The sequence below is a fragment of the Macrotis lagotis genome, chromosome 2, assembly GCF_037893015.1.
Source record: "Macrotis lagotis isolate mMagLag1 chromosome 2, bilby.v1.9.chrom.fasta, whole genome shotgun sequence".
NCBI classification, from domain to species: Eukaryota; Metazoa; Chordata; class Mammalia; order Peramelemorphia; family Peramelidae; genus Macrotis; species Macrotis lagotis.
Window position 1 is genome coordinate 279,098,016 of NC_133659.1, and position 14,314 is coordinate 279,112,329.

Genomic DNA, 14,314 nt, shown 5'->3' on the forward strand with positions numbered 1-14,314 from the left:
AAACTACTGACCAACAATGCTGTCTTCTGAATGTGGTTTCTTTTCTTAGTCCCAGAAGCATTATATACTCTCTGGACTTTCTTACTATTTCTAACTGCTCATTTGTTGCCGGTTCCTAACAGCTCATTTTGCTGCTGAATATCTTATATTGCTCTCATCTCCGTCTCTCTCTCCTCTCCCCAATCTCTCTAGGCAGTCTCATCAATTTCCATAGCTTCAATGATCACAATCAAGCAAGTGGCTTCTAGATCTCCCCCTCCCCCCACACCAACTACTTCTGAATTCCAGGTCTTCCTCTCTTAATTGCCTACAGAATGTTCCCATCTGACTGACTCATTCATACTTCAAACTCAGCTGAGCCTTTTATATTTGTCCCTAGATCAACACCTTTCTGACATCATCATTATTTTTGACCTTCCCTCTTCACCTTTCGGGGCCAGTTACTACTTTGTAAAGACAATTTTTTCAATACTTTTCACCTCTATCTCTCCCACTGCCATCAGTCCAGGTCTCAATTTCCATTGGCCTGGGCCACTAGAAGAGCTTCCTAACCAGATTCCTAGCCCATTTCCTCAAGCTCCTCTCCAACAGTCTTCACACTGCTGCCAGACTAATCAAACAATCCGACTGTTGGAAAGGGATCACAGTGATCCCTAATTCACTCTCTATATGAAAGGAATTCAGTCTTATAGTACCATACCTGACAAGTGGTTACCCAGTTTCTGCTCAATAACAGCCAAGGAGACACAAGCCCATAACTCTCTAGACAGTCCATTCCACTTTGGGACAGTTGTTTTTTGTTTTTTTTTTTCAAGGCAATGAGGTTAAGTAGCTTGCCCAAGTCCACACGGCTAGGTAATTATTAAGTGTCTGAGGCCGCATTTGAACTCAGGTACTCCTGACTCCCAAGGCCAGTGCTCTATCTACTGCACCATCTAGCTGCCCCAACAGTTTTAATCTTTAGAAGTCTTTTCTGGGGACGGCTAGGTGGCGCAATGGATAGAGCACTGGCCTTGGGAGTCAGGAGTACCTGAGTTCAAATCCGACCTCAGACACTTAATAATTACCTAGCCGTGTGGCCTTTGGGCAAGCCACTTAACCCCACTGTCTTGCAAAAACCTTTAAAAAAAAAAGTTTTCTAAAATCAAGCCTAAATCAGCTACTTTGCATTTTCCATCCACTGCTTCTGAAGAAAAACAAAACAAGTCAAATCCCTTTTTCATCAAGAATCTTCAAATACTTGAGGTGGCTGCCATGTACCCGAGTCTTTTTTTCAGGCTAAATATCTTAATTCTTTCAACTGACCCTTATGTGACACAGATTCAATTCCTTCACTATCTTGACTGTCTGCAGCTGGACATTCTCCAACTTAATAACTATCTTAAATCAAGATGGCCAGAACTTAACACAGTCCTCCAGAAGAGATCTGATGGGGTCAAGTATAATGAGATTGTCACTTCTCAACTGCTATCTCAACAAATTCCAATCTCAACTCTGACTCTGTTAATGGAACACAACATTTCATTAATTTTTTTTGTTTACCACAACAAACTGCTAGCTCATTGAGTTTGCAGTTTACTAAAACTCATTCTATTCAAAACAACCACTTTCTAATATCTGTATTATACTTGTGAAGTTGAGCTTTTGTACCAATCACAAGACTTTAAATTTATTCTATTTGAATTTCATTTTACCTTGCCTTTTGTACCTTGTCATTTTTCCCCTCCTCTTAATGGTTTTCAGTATTTTATTTTTTCTATCACATATAATTTTCAACATTCATTTTTAAAAGATTTTGAGCTCCAAATTTTTCTCCCTTCCTCACCCTGACCCCCAAGACAGCAAGAAGCTGCCATAGGTAATACATTTACAATCACATTAAAAACATAATTCTAGAGGTACCACTTCACACCTCTCAGACTGGCCAATATGACCAGAAAGGATAATGATCATTGTTGAAAGGGTTGTGGGAAATCTGGGATACTATTACACTGTTGGTGGAGCTGTGAACTCACCCAACCTTTCTGGAGAGAAATTTGGAACTATGCCCAAAGGGCAACAAAAATGAGCATACCCTTTGATTCAGCAATACCACTACTGGGTCTATACCCTGAAGAGATGATGAAAAAAGGGTAAAAACATCACTTGTACAAAAATATTCATAGCAGCCCTGTTTGTGGTGGCAAAGAATTAGAAATCAAGTAAATGTCCTTCAATTGGGGAATGGCTTAGCAAACTGTGGTATATGTATGTCACGGAACACTATTGCTCTATTAGAAACCAGGAGGGACAGGAATTCAGGGAAGCCTGGAGGGATTTGCATGAACTGATGCTGAGTGAGATGAGCAGAACCAGAAAAACACTGTACACCCTAACAGCAAGATGGGGGCAATGTTCAACCTGATGTTCCATCAGTGCAACAACCAGGGACAATTTAGGGCTGTATGCAATGGAGAATACCATATATATCCAGATAAAAAGCCGTGGCGTTTGAACAAAGTTCAAGGACTATTCCCTTTAATTTAGAAAAAAAAATATCTTGTTGTCTGATCCTGTTCTCTCTTATACTTTTTTGTTTCTTCCTTAAGGATGTGATTTCTCTCTCATCACACTCAATTTGGATCAATGTACAATATGGAAACAAAATAAAGAATGACAGATTGCTTTCCATGGGGGGGGGGGGGGGGGGAGTAAGATTGGGAGAAAAATTGTAAAACTCAAATAAAATATTAAAAAAAAACCATAATTCTACATTGGTCATGTAGTGAAAGAATAAGAACAAATTGCAAGAAACATGAGAAAAAAACTAAAAAAGTGAAAATAGTATGCTTCAATCTGCATTCAGTCTCCATAGTTCCTTCTCTGGATGTGGATGGCATTGTCTATCTTGAGTTTTTTGGAATTATCTTTGATCACTGTATTGCTGAGAAGAGCCAAGGATCATCACACAATATTACAGGTACTGTGTACAATGTTCTTCTGGTTTGGGTCACTTCATCAGTTCACCTCTTTGACAAAAGATTTTCTTCCTATCTGGAGAATCTGCAAATGTTACCATGGTCTTTTATGTTTTCTTTGCCAGACTTTTAGTCTCTTCCTCCACCCAGCTTGGATAATAACCCATCCAATCACATCTCTTTGCCCTTCAAAGGAAAAGTCAACTAACCACCATATCTTTTGTGAGCTTAAATTCCTTCATGGAAGGAATTCCTTCACATCATGAACTTTGGAAGGAATGTTCTTGGCAATGCATCAATCTAAAATAGGTTAGAGACCATCTAGATGGCCATCTTCTAATCAAGCTCAAATTTATGTCATTTGCAGATTTGAAGAGTATGAATAGGTTCTCAGGACCTGTCAGGTCCAACATGCCACACTGGCACTGAATCATTAACAAAGACTGTAAGTCCTAACATAAGACTAGGAAGAATATGGTCACAATGGCTTAATAAAAGGGATACACCCTGGGGGATTATTCTACTTTCTAACAAAGACACCTGGTGGTATATGAATAAGAGATGGTCCTTAAATGCTTGCTGAATGCTGAGTGAATGGATCTGACCTAATATGGCTATGTTCTTAAGACATCAATTCAGTTACGTAAATCATTTATCTAAATTACTTTATGCATACCTGGTTTGCTCGGAGGGAGCATTTTGAGAAATTAAATTATGTAAGAATAATCATACAAATTCCTTCCCCAGTAGTAATGAATGGTAACTGCATACCTAGAAAAAGGCAAGCATGTACCCATCTGTGGAGGAAGTGATAAAGCCTTACCAATTTCATCACTTTTAGGAGCTATGCTCTATCATGATGATGTCTGACATGACACAAGTCTCTTCATATAAATAAATGACTATATTCAAAATTTAATATATTACTTACATCAACCATCGTATTCCTTTTCGCATCAATTCCTGATAAAGCAGCAAGGTACTGGCAACTCTACAGGCATAACATATGACACCTGTTATTACCTAATGGGAAAAAAAGTTAGTGATAACTGGGCTAATGATAATAAACCAGAAAAAATGGGCGCTTCTCCAAAAATCTTCAAGCTTGTTGAGTGTTTTTGATAAGCTTCAAGCTCAATAATGAGTTTGCGAAATGCACAAGCAACTTAAAAGTATATACATTGTATACTTTTTAAAAAAAGTATATAACCACACATCAGTTAGTAAGTAAAGAAATAAAAGAAAAATCCATACAGTTTTTCAAGGAGTATTTACAAATGAATGTTCTACAATCTAAACCAAGGGGTTCTTAATAAAACGTGGGACAAGACACTAGCAATTTATTAAACACTGCAGAAGATAAAAGAAAGTGAAAAACCAAAGTCCAGCAAAGGATTTCCACTGTTGTAGCAGGAATCTATTTAATCTACTCCTTTTTTTAAACTTGGACTTTTTGCGTCTTTTTTTGTCTTATGTGGAGTAGTAGCAAACTACCTATATTTTTGGAGTGATACATCTTTTGGGGGTTTTTTTTGATGAACTTCTCTGTTTAGATCATTAATTTTTATAGAATTATACCTCAGGTAGGTCAATACATTTGAAGAATTACATCTTAGCTTGAATAAATAAAGGAACAAAGGTCATTTTAAAATGAGTAATGTCATTTCTCTCTTCCACAGATCGTCTTTGAATTTATATTAATATCTTTAGAATATGAAATATTCCAATTAAATACTAACCTTAGCCATGCTAGCATCACTATCCAAATCATAACGTGGATGTACTTTAGGGAGTGAAACTAAAATAGAAAATAAATAATTATTCAAACTTTAAAAAATTACTAATGAACGTAACTTCTAAAATTATTTTACACTTAAGCTAATTTCCAAGGAAAAAATAAAACAATATCACATGTCATTAAATGAAAATAAATTTTGCTACTTATTAATTAACAGTTGCCTACTCTGTGTAAGACACTGTGGTAGACTCACCATACAAAGATAACATCTTCAATATATTTTCAATTTTACTTTTTTCAAAATTACTTTAAACTTTATAAAGTTCTCAAGATAATAGATTCAACTCTACTGTTGGAAGATTAAATAATTTCTGAAGTGTTTCAATACTTTTATGCCATAAGTGCATAGACAAAGACAATTTACTGGATTCATTCAGCGAAAGTAGTTCTTTTAATTAAAAAATCCTATGCTAAAGATGATACTAATAAAATATTTTGCTCTACTTTTTTTTGAAAAAGATATTTGTTATGATGACAGCATATTTACAAATTGTATTATAAGATGCACTTTAAACAAGGAGACAAGGGGCGACTAGGTGGCACAGTAGATAGAGCACCGGCCCTGGAATCAGGAGTACCTGAGTTTAAATCCAACCTCAGACACTTAATAATTACCTAGCTGTGTGGCCTTGGACAAGCCACTTAACCCCATTGCCTTGCAAAAAAAAAAAACCCCAATCAATCAATCAATCAATCAATGGACAAGGGGTACCCAACCTTTTAGCTCTTCTGGGCAGTAATCACTCAACAAAAACTTGATTTTTTTGTTAAATTATTAAATTTTTGTTGGGCAATAATGGCTCAGAAAAGTTTAAAAGTCTGGACACCCCTGCTTTAAATAAACTACATGTTGTGAAAACTTTTTTAGCTCAAAACCAGTTTTTATTGTAGAAACTTTCTAATAATTTACATAAATGAATTGCTTATACAAAGTCCTACCTTTCTATCATTTAGTCTTTTTTTCTTGTTATTAAAGATTTTATTTATTTTGAGTTTTGAGTTTTACAATTTTTCCCTCAATCTTACTTCCCTCCCCCACCCCCCCACAGAAAGCAATTTGTCAGTCTTTACTTTGTCATTATTAGTCTTTACAAAGCCAATGCAATAATTTTAAAAATTAGCTCTTCCCCACAATACAGAATAAGAAATCAGCTTACTTTTTTCATACATTAATCCTACAGTACTCATAGGTTCTCGGCTTACAAGAATGATGGGATTTTCTTCCGTAGTTTTAGGGAAATGCTGTGCTAGTCTTCCAGGTTCAAGCACTAATCGTCGTCCTTCATAGATCAACTCTTGATTTGAAGAAACAATTTTGGTCTGTTTATAAACCAAATCATGGAATACAGTAGCACTGTATGGAAGAACCCATAAAGGTAACACAGTTGGGGAAATGAAAACTATTAATATTTTAACAATAGTAATAGAATATCTGGTTCTTTATAATGAAGCTATTGTCATGTTCTGATAAACATACACTAATGCTACTCTGATATGAACAAAAAATTCTATTTAGCCAAAAAATCCTCACAGATCTAGACACAGAATACCATTATTTAGCAGTCAATTTTGTGAATGACATAAAATAATCATAATAAAAAAAATTAAAACTTGTCATGAAACTCAAATCCATCAACTGGGGGCAGATCATGAAATAGAATATTTCTGCACTGTAACAAATGAAAAATGCAAAGAATAAGCCTGAAAAAAATTGATGAACTCATACAGAATGAACTAAAAAAAGAAGTAAAATAAACAACGACAAAAATGGAAAAGTTTAAGAGCTAGTCAATTTCTCCTAACATTTGAAAAAAAAAACTCTTGTTAAAACATGAGCTCTGTAAAGGCAAAAACAAAGATTCCTTTTTTTGCCTCTCTGGTGCTTTAGCACCAGTGTCTGCTATCACTTAATATATGGTAAACACTTAATAAATGCTTGTTGACTTATAGACAAAACAGAAATGAATTAGAACTTGCTAAAAATTCAAATACAATATCTATTTTTGAATAATTAAATGAATGTTTACAATATTTCTCCATTCTCATTCATCAAGAAAAATAACTTTGGGGGGGCAATGAGGTGGTATAGTGGATAGAGCACCGGCCCTAGTATCAGGAGGACCTGAGTTCAAATCCAGCCTTAGACACCTAATAATTGCCTAGCTGTGTGATCTTGGGCAAGTCACTTAACCCTACTGCCTTAAATACATAAAAAAAAAAGAAAATAACTTTTTGTATTAGTCTGCTGATTTGACCTAAAAAATACACCATAGGCATAACATATAAGAATGAAAAGTAAGTACTTACGTATTACAACTATGAATATAAATCTTGTGGGCTGTCATTTGTTGTAAAGAAAAAACATGCACTATCATTCGGTGAAGTATATCACTAGTTTCAGCAAAAAACTGGTCAAAACCCCAGCATTTTTCCTGATCAGCTTCAAGAATGTTTGCAAGAACAGGGGTTAGCAGTACTTGAAGACCCCTGAAATAACATTTAATCATAAGATCAGTGTTTCATATTTTAGCAATAATAACTCTATAATATAACTACAGAAAGGAAAAAAGATCATTTGCAACATTTTACAGTTATTGGTTACTTAATTGGTTCAATATTTTATAAAATTTTCCATTTTTCAGGAAAAAAAGGTAGCTGTTGCCTAATCATTACTAGTAAGTTCGAGGTGTTACAGAATTCCATGATGACTTAGTCATTGCATCTATTTATGTGATTTCTCACCCCTTGTTTTCTTACCTCCTCAAACAGATTATAATATTATATTATACAAGGCATGATTGAGTAGAATGGTCATGAATTTAAGATAAAGAATTGATTTCAATGCTCACAAAGTCATTAGTGTTTTATTTTTATCAAAAAGAGATCATTTAAAATTTAAAATTTATTCTTTTACAAATAGACAATTCCTCATGAAGTTACCTTGACATTTAGCATTCATTATATACCCAAGCTCTGATCAAAGAAGATGCTTTACTCAGGTACAACATTAACTTAAAACACATTCACGGTCAAGAATGTTTACTTTAGTAATTAGCCCTAGAATAATCTGTATGAGGGGCAGCTAGGTGGTGAAGTGGATAGAGCACTGGCCCTGGAGTCAGGAAGACCTTATCAGCCCTCAGACACTTATAACCTAGCTGTGCAACCTTGGGCAAGTCACCGAACCCCAATGCCTTAAATAAATTAAAAAAAGAATAATCTGTATGAGAAGGTAGATGAGGACAAGTTTTTGTGATTCTTTATATTTCTGAAACATATTTGCATAGTCCATTTGAACTATGAGACACAGGAGTATATTAGATACATTCTGCAGGCTCTTTGGTATTTGAGATGCTCCAATTTTTATACTTATTAAATATCTAGGCTTATATATATACATATATATATATATACACAGAGAGAGAGAGAGAGAGAGAGAGAGAGAGAGAGAGAGAGAGAGACAAAAGAGTCTTTTGTCCTACAGATGTTCATTGTATGTTTTGCAAAAACAAATTGTAAAATTACTTAGGAAAGCAGACAATTTCCTATATACAAAAGCAAGTTTCAACACTATTATTTCTTTTCCCCAAGGCAATGGGGGTTAAGTGACTTGCCCCAAACATCTAGGTAATTATTAAGTATCTGAGCTCAAATCTAAACACTGGTCCTGGTGTTCTTTCTATCCACTGTGCCATCCAGCTGCCCTCCAACACTCTAATTACTTTTTTTTTCTTTTTTAGGTTTTTTGCAAGGCAAATGGTGTTAAGTGGCTTTCCCAAGGCCACACAGCTAGGTAATCATTAAGTGTCTGAGGCCGAATTTGAACCCGGGTACTGACTCCAGGGTCCTCACTCTATCCGCTGCACCACCTAGCCACCCCTCAACACTCTATTATTAAACAGCATTTTTTTGATTTTCTGAGGCATTCAAATTCTATCAGCCTTCTTTAGATTATAGAAATTACTGTATCTCAAATTAAGAGCATTATTATAATAGCAAACGAAAATATTTTCTCTCATGTATATGTGTGCTGGTTTGTGACCTTTTGAAAAAAAAAAATCCTGGGGCAGCTAGGGTAGCACAGTGAATACCAGCCCTGGAGTCAGCATGACCTGAGTTCAAATCTGACCTCAGACACTTAATAATTCCCTACCTGTGTGACCTTGGACAAGTCGTTTAACTCTATTGCCTTCCAAAAAAACCTCAAAAATCCTGCATTTTAAAACATCATTCTGAGAAGAATCTAGACTTTACCAAACTGACAAAAGGGTCCAGGATTCATGTAATATAGTAGGTAACTGAGAAAATTAACTTTCTGTTTACTACTTTTTAACTGGTACATTTCATAAACTGGAATACAAATTCTCAAATAAATCTGGAAGAGATTGGCTGAGAGATTTATTTTAATTATAAAAGGGAACTAGATTTAATTATAAAAGGGAATGAATTGACACTTTATACTATATACACACACAAACACACACACAACACAAACACACACATTATTACTGCTTTACAGGATGAGAATTTTTCATACATCTCATTTAGTCCCTACAAAAAGACTACAAGGGTGAACAGGAATTATCACTATAGTTGGGGAAAGGAGGTTCAGAAAGCTAAGTGGCTACAGCAGTCAGGGGGTGAAACTGACAGGTAATTAACCAAGGAATGTATCAACCAGGTTTCCTGCCACTCTTGAAACACTGATGTAAAGCTGAAAACTGCCCCGTCCAATCTGTGTCACCATATTCAGAAGCAAAGTGAAGCCCAGGCAATGTTAAGAAACCTACCAAAGGCCATAGGGGCAAGTGCCAGGGCCAGAGGAAAAAAGCCAGGCCTTCTGGATCCAGCATCATTCTTCTTTGACTGGATTGGGTTGCCTTCATTGGAAAGGAATGAACTTGGGCTCAGGGAACGTAGTCCAACTTCTGCCTAAGAACTACTTAGTTCATGCACTTAACTCTTGAGAGAATACTGTCCCAAATTAATGACCCCATCATAGTAGGTGTGAAAATGTCCCTTCTAGACTATTCCCATTTCTTTGCCCCCTACCCCACTCTTTTTTTTAAAAAAAAGGTCTTATGTTCTCAACAAACAATTTTAAACACTGGGAAGAAGAATATCTGAAAAAAAAGTTCTAGATATCTTAAATGTGTTGTAATCTTCAGTGTTGGAAAAAGAAGTTAAACTACAAATCCTATGTAACTAAAATATTATCTTGACTCTAATAACTGAAGAGAATGAAATGAAATTCTTTATTATTTTAAAGTTTCCATCAACCTGGTGTTTTGTTTAAAATGATTCTTATCTCACATGATCATTTTTTTAGCCAAACTAACAATCACAAGAATATGTCAACTGTTGGGGGGATGGGATGTACTACAAATAAAAAATGCTTTATGATTTCTTAGCCTTCAGGAGACCTTACATAGGGTTTTGGACAAATGTTTCACAAAAATAAAAGCAGCAGTATCATAATACTTCAATTCCTGGCTTTTGGAAGACTGTTTTATTTCTGTCTTGGAATTCCCTAGCCAATTCCCTACTCAGTCCATTCAGTAAATACCATAGGGTAACGGCTAGGCTTCTAGTAGATACTATGCTAGGGACTCCCAATTTGGACTTTGGATTTCATTGCATAAGATCCTCCTACCAACAGAAATTAGCTTTTTCTCCGAAACTTACAGTCTTAGAGTTGTCTGGGGGCATTAAGAAGTAAGTGACTTTCCAAGGTCACGTGACCAGTAGATGGCCGAGGTAGGTAGGTCTTGAACCCAGGTTTTTTTCTGATTTTAAGGCTAGCTCTCCGTTCATTATTGCTGTGCTGCCTCAGAGACTGGGGATAAAAAAAATAAAAAAAAGCCTTCAACGAATCCCTACCTTACTGGGCAAAAAACATGAACACAAATAAACAAATACAAAATAATTTAACAGTTTTTTTTAAGGGAGGTGGGAGAGAAAACACTAACAATTGAAGATATTGAACACAGAAGGCTTATATGGGATTTGGCATTGAGTTGAACTTGAAGAAAGCTAAGGGCACATAAGCGCTTAATAAATGTTGAATAGTTTTTGAATTGAATCATAGCCAGTCAACTCTGTCAAATGAGGCATGGTTCTGCCAAGACCAACATTCTGGGCTACATTTCCATTATTTCAAGATCAGACTTGACTAGTCACCCCCTAAGTATATGCCATTAGTCATAAGATTAAGTAATAATGTACAGGATCAATGCAAATCTATTATTATAGAAAAAAATCCAAAACTAATACCCCAAGAATGGTGGGTCAACAGCAATATCTCTGTATAGGAAATACAATTTATTAGGAGAATATTTACAGTGTGAAAAGGGCTGGGAAATTGTGGTGTTAATTAACTATAGTCATCATAGTAAAAGATAAGGTAGGTACAACAATACACTCACCTAGAAAGACTACAAGAAACAGGCATATCTGCACTCCAGTCAATTGGCCCATTTTCTGCTTTTTGTACTCCTGATATAGCACCAGAAGGTTTTCCAGTAATTATTTTATACCTGTGAAATAACAAAAGCAGAAACAAATGAGTAATTTAATCGTGGCTATTAATCAGATTTATAGAAGTCTTTTTTATGTGTACCTCTAATAATTTCCTGGAACCTGTATTATGCACAGAAATAACAAAGCAGTTAAAATATGCTGACTATGATTGAAGTGCAGAGAACCTATAATAATAATGCTGCCATTAATGTTATCCAAGAAAATCTTAAATCTACTAAAACATTTAGAGGAAGAGAAGAAAGAAGCCTTTAGCAGGTGGTACTATATTCTTACATGGGCCATATTGCCTCCTCTGAGACACATCCAATGTCTTTCTCTCCTCTTAATCCTGTCTTTAATTTAGTTTTGATGCTGACTTCTAAAATCTATAGTAAATACTGCTTTATTGTCTACTGACACCAACTTTAACTTCTGTGATGTTCACGTAATTTTAGATTTAGTCCTAGAAGGGAACTTAAAGGCAAGGCTTCTCTCTCATCCAATGTGAAAGTGGGGCCCCAAAGTTAAATTACTTGACCAAGAGCACACAGATTACAAGCTACAAAGGTAGATATGAACCTAGGTCCTCTAAATGAGAGTTCAATGCACTTTCCTCTCCACCTGTAGTTCACCATATCCAATACCTTTCAACTTTCTTCTTAAAGTATAAACATAAGTTTTCTCACTAATCTATAAATCATTGCCATTTTAAGGCATAATGAATAACTTTGAAGGAATCTTGCCATAGTCTTCATGGAATTTCTTTACTTCTCATCCTCTGCAGTAGATGTTGGTTCATGTTGTTATTCAGTTGTGTCCATCTTTTCATGACCACATCTGGGGTTTTCTTGGCAAAGACACTGGAGTGATTTGCCATTTGATTCTCCACTTCATTTTTCAGATGAGGAAATGAGGAAAACCTCAGGGATAAGTGACTTGCCCAGGGTCATGCAGCTAGTAAATGTCTGAGGATAGATTTGAACTCAGATCTTCCAGCTCCAGATCTGGTGCTTCATCCACTGCGTAACCTAGCTGCTAGATACAAGTTCCTGCACTGCAATTATCTTTATGGTTTTTATTTGTTTACACTAAAAGGTCAGATGATCAAGTTCATTAAATATTATTTCTTGGTTTTAATTCTCAATAAAAGCAATGATCAAATTGTTGATTTGCCTCTATAAAATGAACCGGTGGGTCATCCTTTTACATGCATTTGTAACTTCATATTTCATCTATGAGTATCAATACTGATATGACCAATTCAGTAGGTGAGTCACCTAGTTGTTCACCAAATACGATAATACATTGAGTATCAAAAGTTATATTATTCAACATGAGGGTGATGATCAACCTTGATGGATTTGCTCTTTCCATCAGTGCAACAATCAGGGACAATTTTGGGCTGTCTGCAATGGAGAATAGCATCTGTATCCAGAAAAAGATTTGTGGAGTTTGAACAAAGACCAAAGACTATTGCCTTTAATTTAGGAAAAAAACTCATACTTTATTTTCTCTCTCATTCAACTTAGATCAATGTATACCATGGAAACAATGTAAAGAGTAACTGTGTGCGTGTCTGGGGGGGGGGAAGCAAGATTGGGGGGAAAATTGTAAAACTCAAAATAAATAAAATCTTTCTTTAAAAAAACAAAACAAAAAAACTCAACATTCCTAAATCTACTCAATCAAATAATCACTGTTGATTTTGCTTGGTTTTTTTTGTGTCAATAAACATTTACTCACTAAAAAAAAAGTTATATTACTAACATTTATAAATGAGCTAGGATTTCTGTATTTCTTAGCACTCTGTGTTCCAAATACTATGGAAGCAGAAGAGGGCTGAAAAGGACTGAAGTCCTCTTTTTATTTTCATGTTTCATGGGTTCCCATGATCAAAACCTCTTCACTAAGTCTCCTGCTTTTGAACAAAGACACTCTGAAATTAGTTAAGCATATGCAGGCACAAAAAGTCACCAGACCCAGATTTAAAAATTTTCTAGGTTAGTAGAACTTGCCTGAGGCTTATTTTCCACCTGTACAAAAAGCCTTTTTAAAAAAAGAGGATAATCATTAGGTCTTAATGAGAAATTAAAGTAATAGTTCTGTAGAAAACATACAAGGGATATTCAATTTCCTTCTGGGTACAGCATTCCCCAACTATCTACAGTGGACCCGACCCACCCCATCGCATTGGCAAGCATCACTTGGGCTCTTTCACTTCCCTCTCCCCAAGCCATTGCTTTGGAGGGCTCCACGCCTTACCCACCACTGCACCTGTAAGGGGGGAAGAATTTTTTAATGTAATATTTTTTGTGTAGTAAAACTTTTCTTTGCAACTTCATGTATAGCAATGTAAACTAACTCTGGCAGGTAATACCTAAAAAAAATGCCTGAATCCCACACTGGATTCCTCCACTTCATTTATGAAAAAATACACAATTCCTACAACTACCACTGATAACATCCTGGCCTTGGCAAAAATAACACAGGCCATGAACCATGCCTTCCTAGCCCCTCATGAATGCTCCATGTCATTGCTCTCTCCTTAGTGGAGAAAAGAACTTTTAAGAAAGGGTTGGAGGTGGAGTGGGGCTTGTAGTTTTGAATGTGTCTCAACCTAAGTGCTACCTTCTCTATGTGATTGTACTGCCTTGGGAAGTTGTACTTGACTGTAAATGACCTTTCTTTCTGATTGTACCCTCTCTATACCCTCTGCTTTAACCCTGTCCTTTACTCTGTCCTCTGGGGAGGCAGGGCAGCTGGTTCAGACTTTTGGAGTTTGTTCTTTTGATTTATGTGGGCTCCCGTTTTCTTTCAAGTGAAGGTTGTTTTAGCCACAAACTCCTTTACTCCACTGTTTCCATTTTAAAATAAAAATAAAGTTATACTGACAAAAAAAAAGAAAAGAAAACATACAAGGATAGAAATAGGGACTGGACCTGTATTTCTTTGGCACAGGGAATCTAAGGTAAAGAAGCAGCTTCTTCAATCAATGCAGGCTGCTGGTACCTTCTCTACAACTATAACATTGCCTAGAGAA

The 14,314-nt window shown here is 35.8% G+C and overlaps 1 protein-coding gene across 3 annotated transcripts in view; it reads right to left on the reverse strand.

Annotated features, from left to right (window-relative positions):
* TBK1 (TANK binding kinase 1) overlaps positions 1-14,314 on the reverse strand; it is a 59,842-nt gene that overhangs the window by 19,899 nt on the left and 25,629 nt on the right. For all 3 annotated transcript variants that reach the window (XM_074226219.1, XM_074226220.1, XM_074226221.1), the window contains 5 exons: positions 11,181-11,291; positions 7,063-7,242; positions 5,913-6,109; positions 4,697-4,755; positions 3,889-3,980 (listed from right to left, as the gene is read on the reverse strand). In XM_074226219.1, the coding sequence (XP_074082320.1) occupies positions 3,889-3,980; positions 4,697-4,755; positions 5,913-6,109; positions 7,063-7,242; positions 11,181-11,291 (639 nt within the window). The remainder of the gene's footprint in view (positions 1-3,888; positions 3,981-4,696; positions 4,756-5,912; positions 6,110-7,062; positions 7,243-11,180; positions 11,292-14,314) is intronic.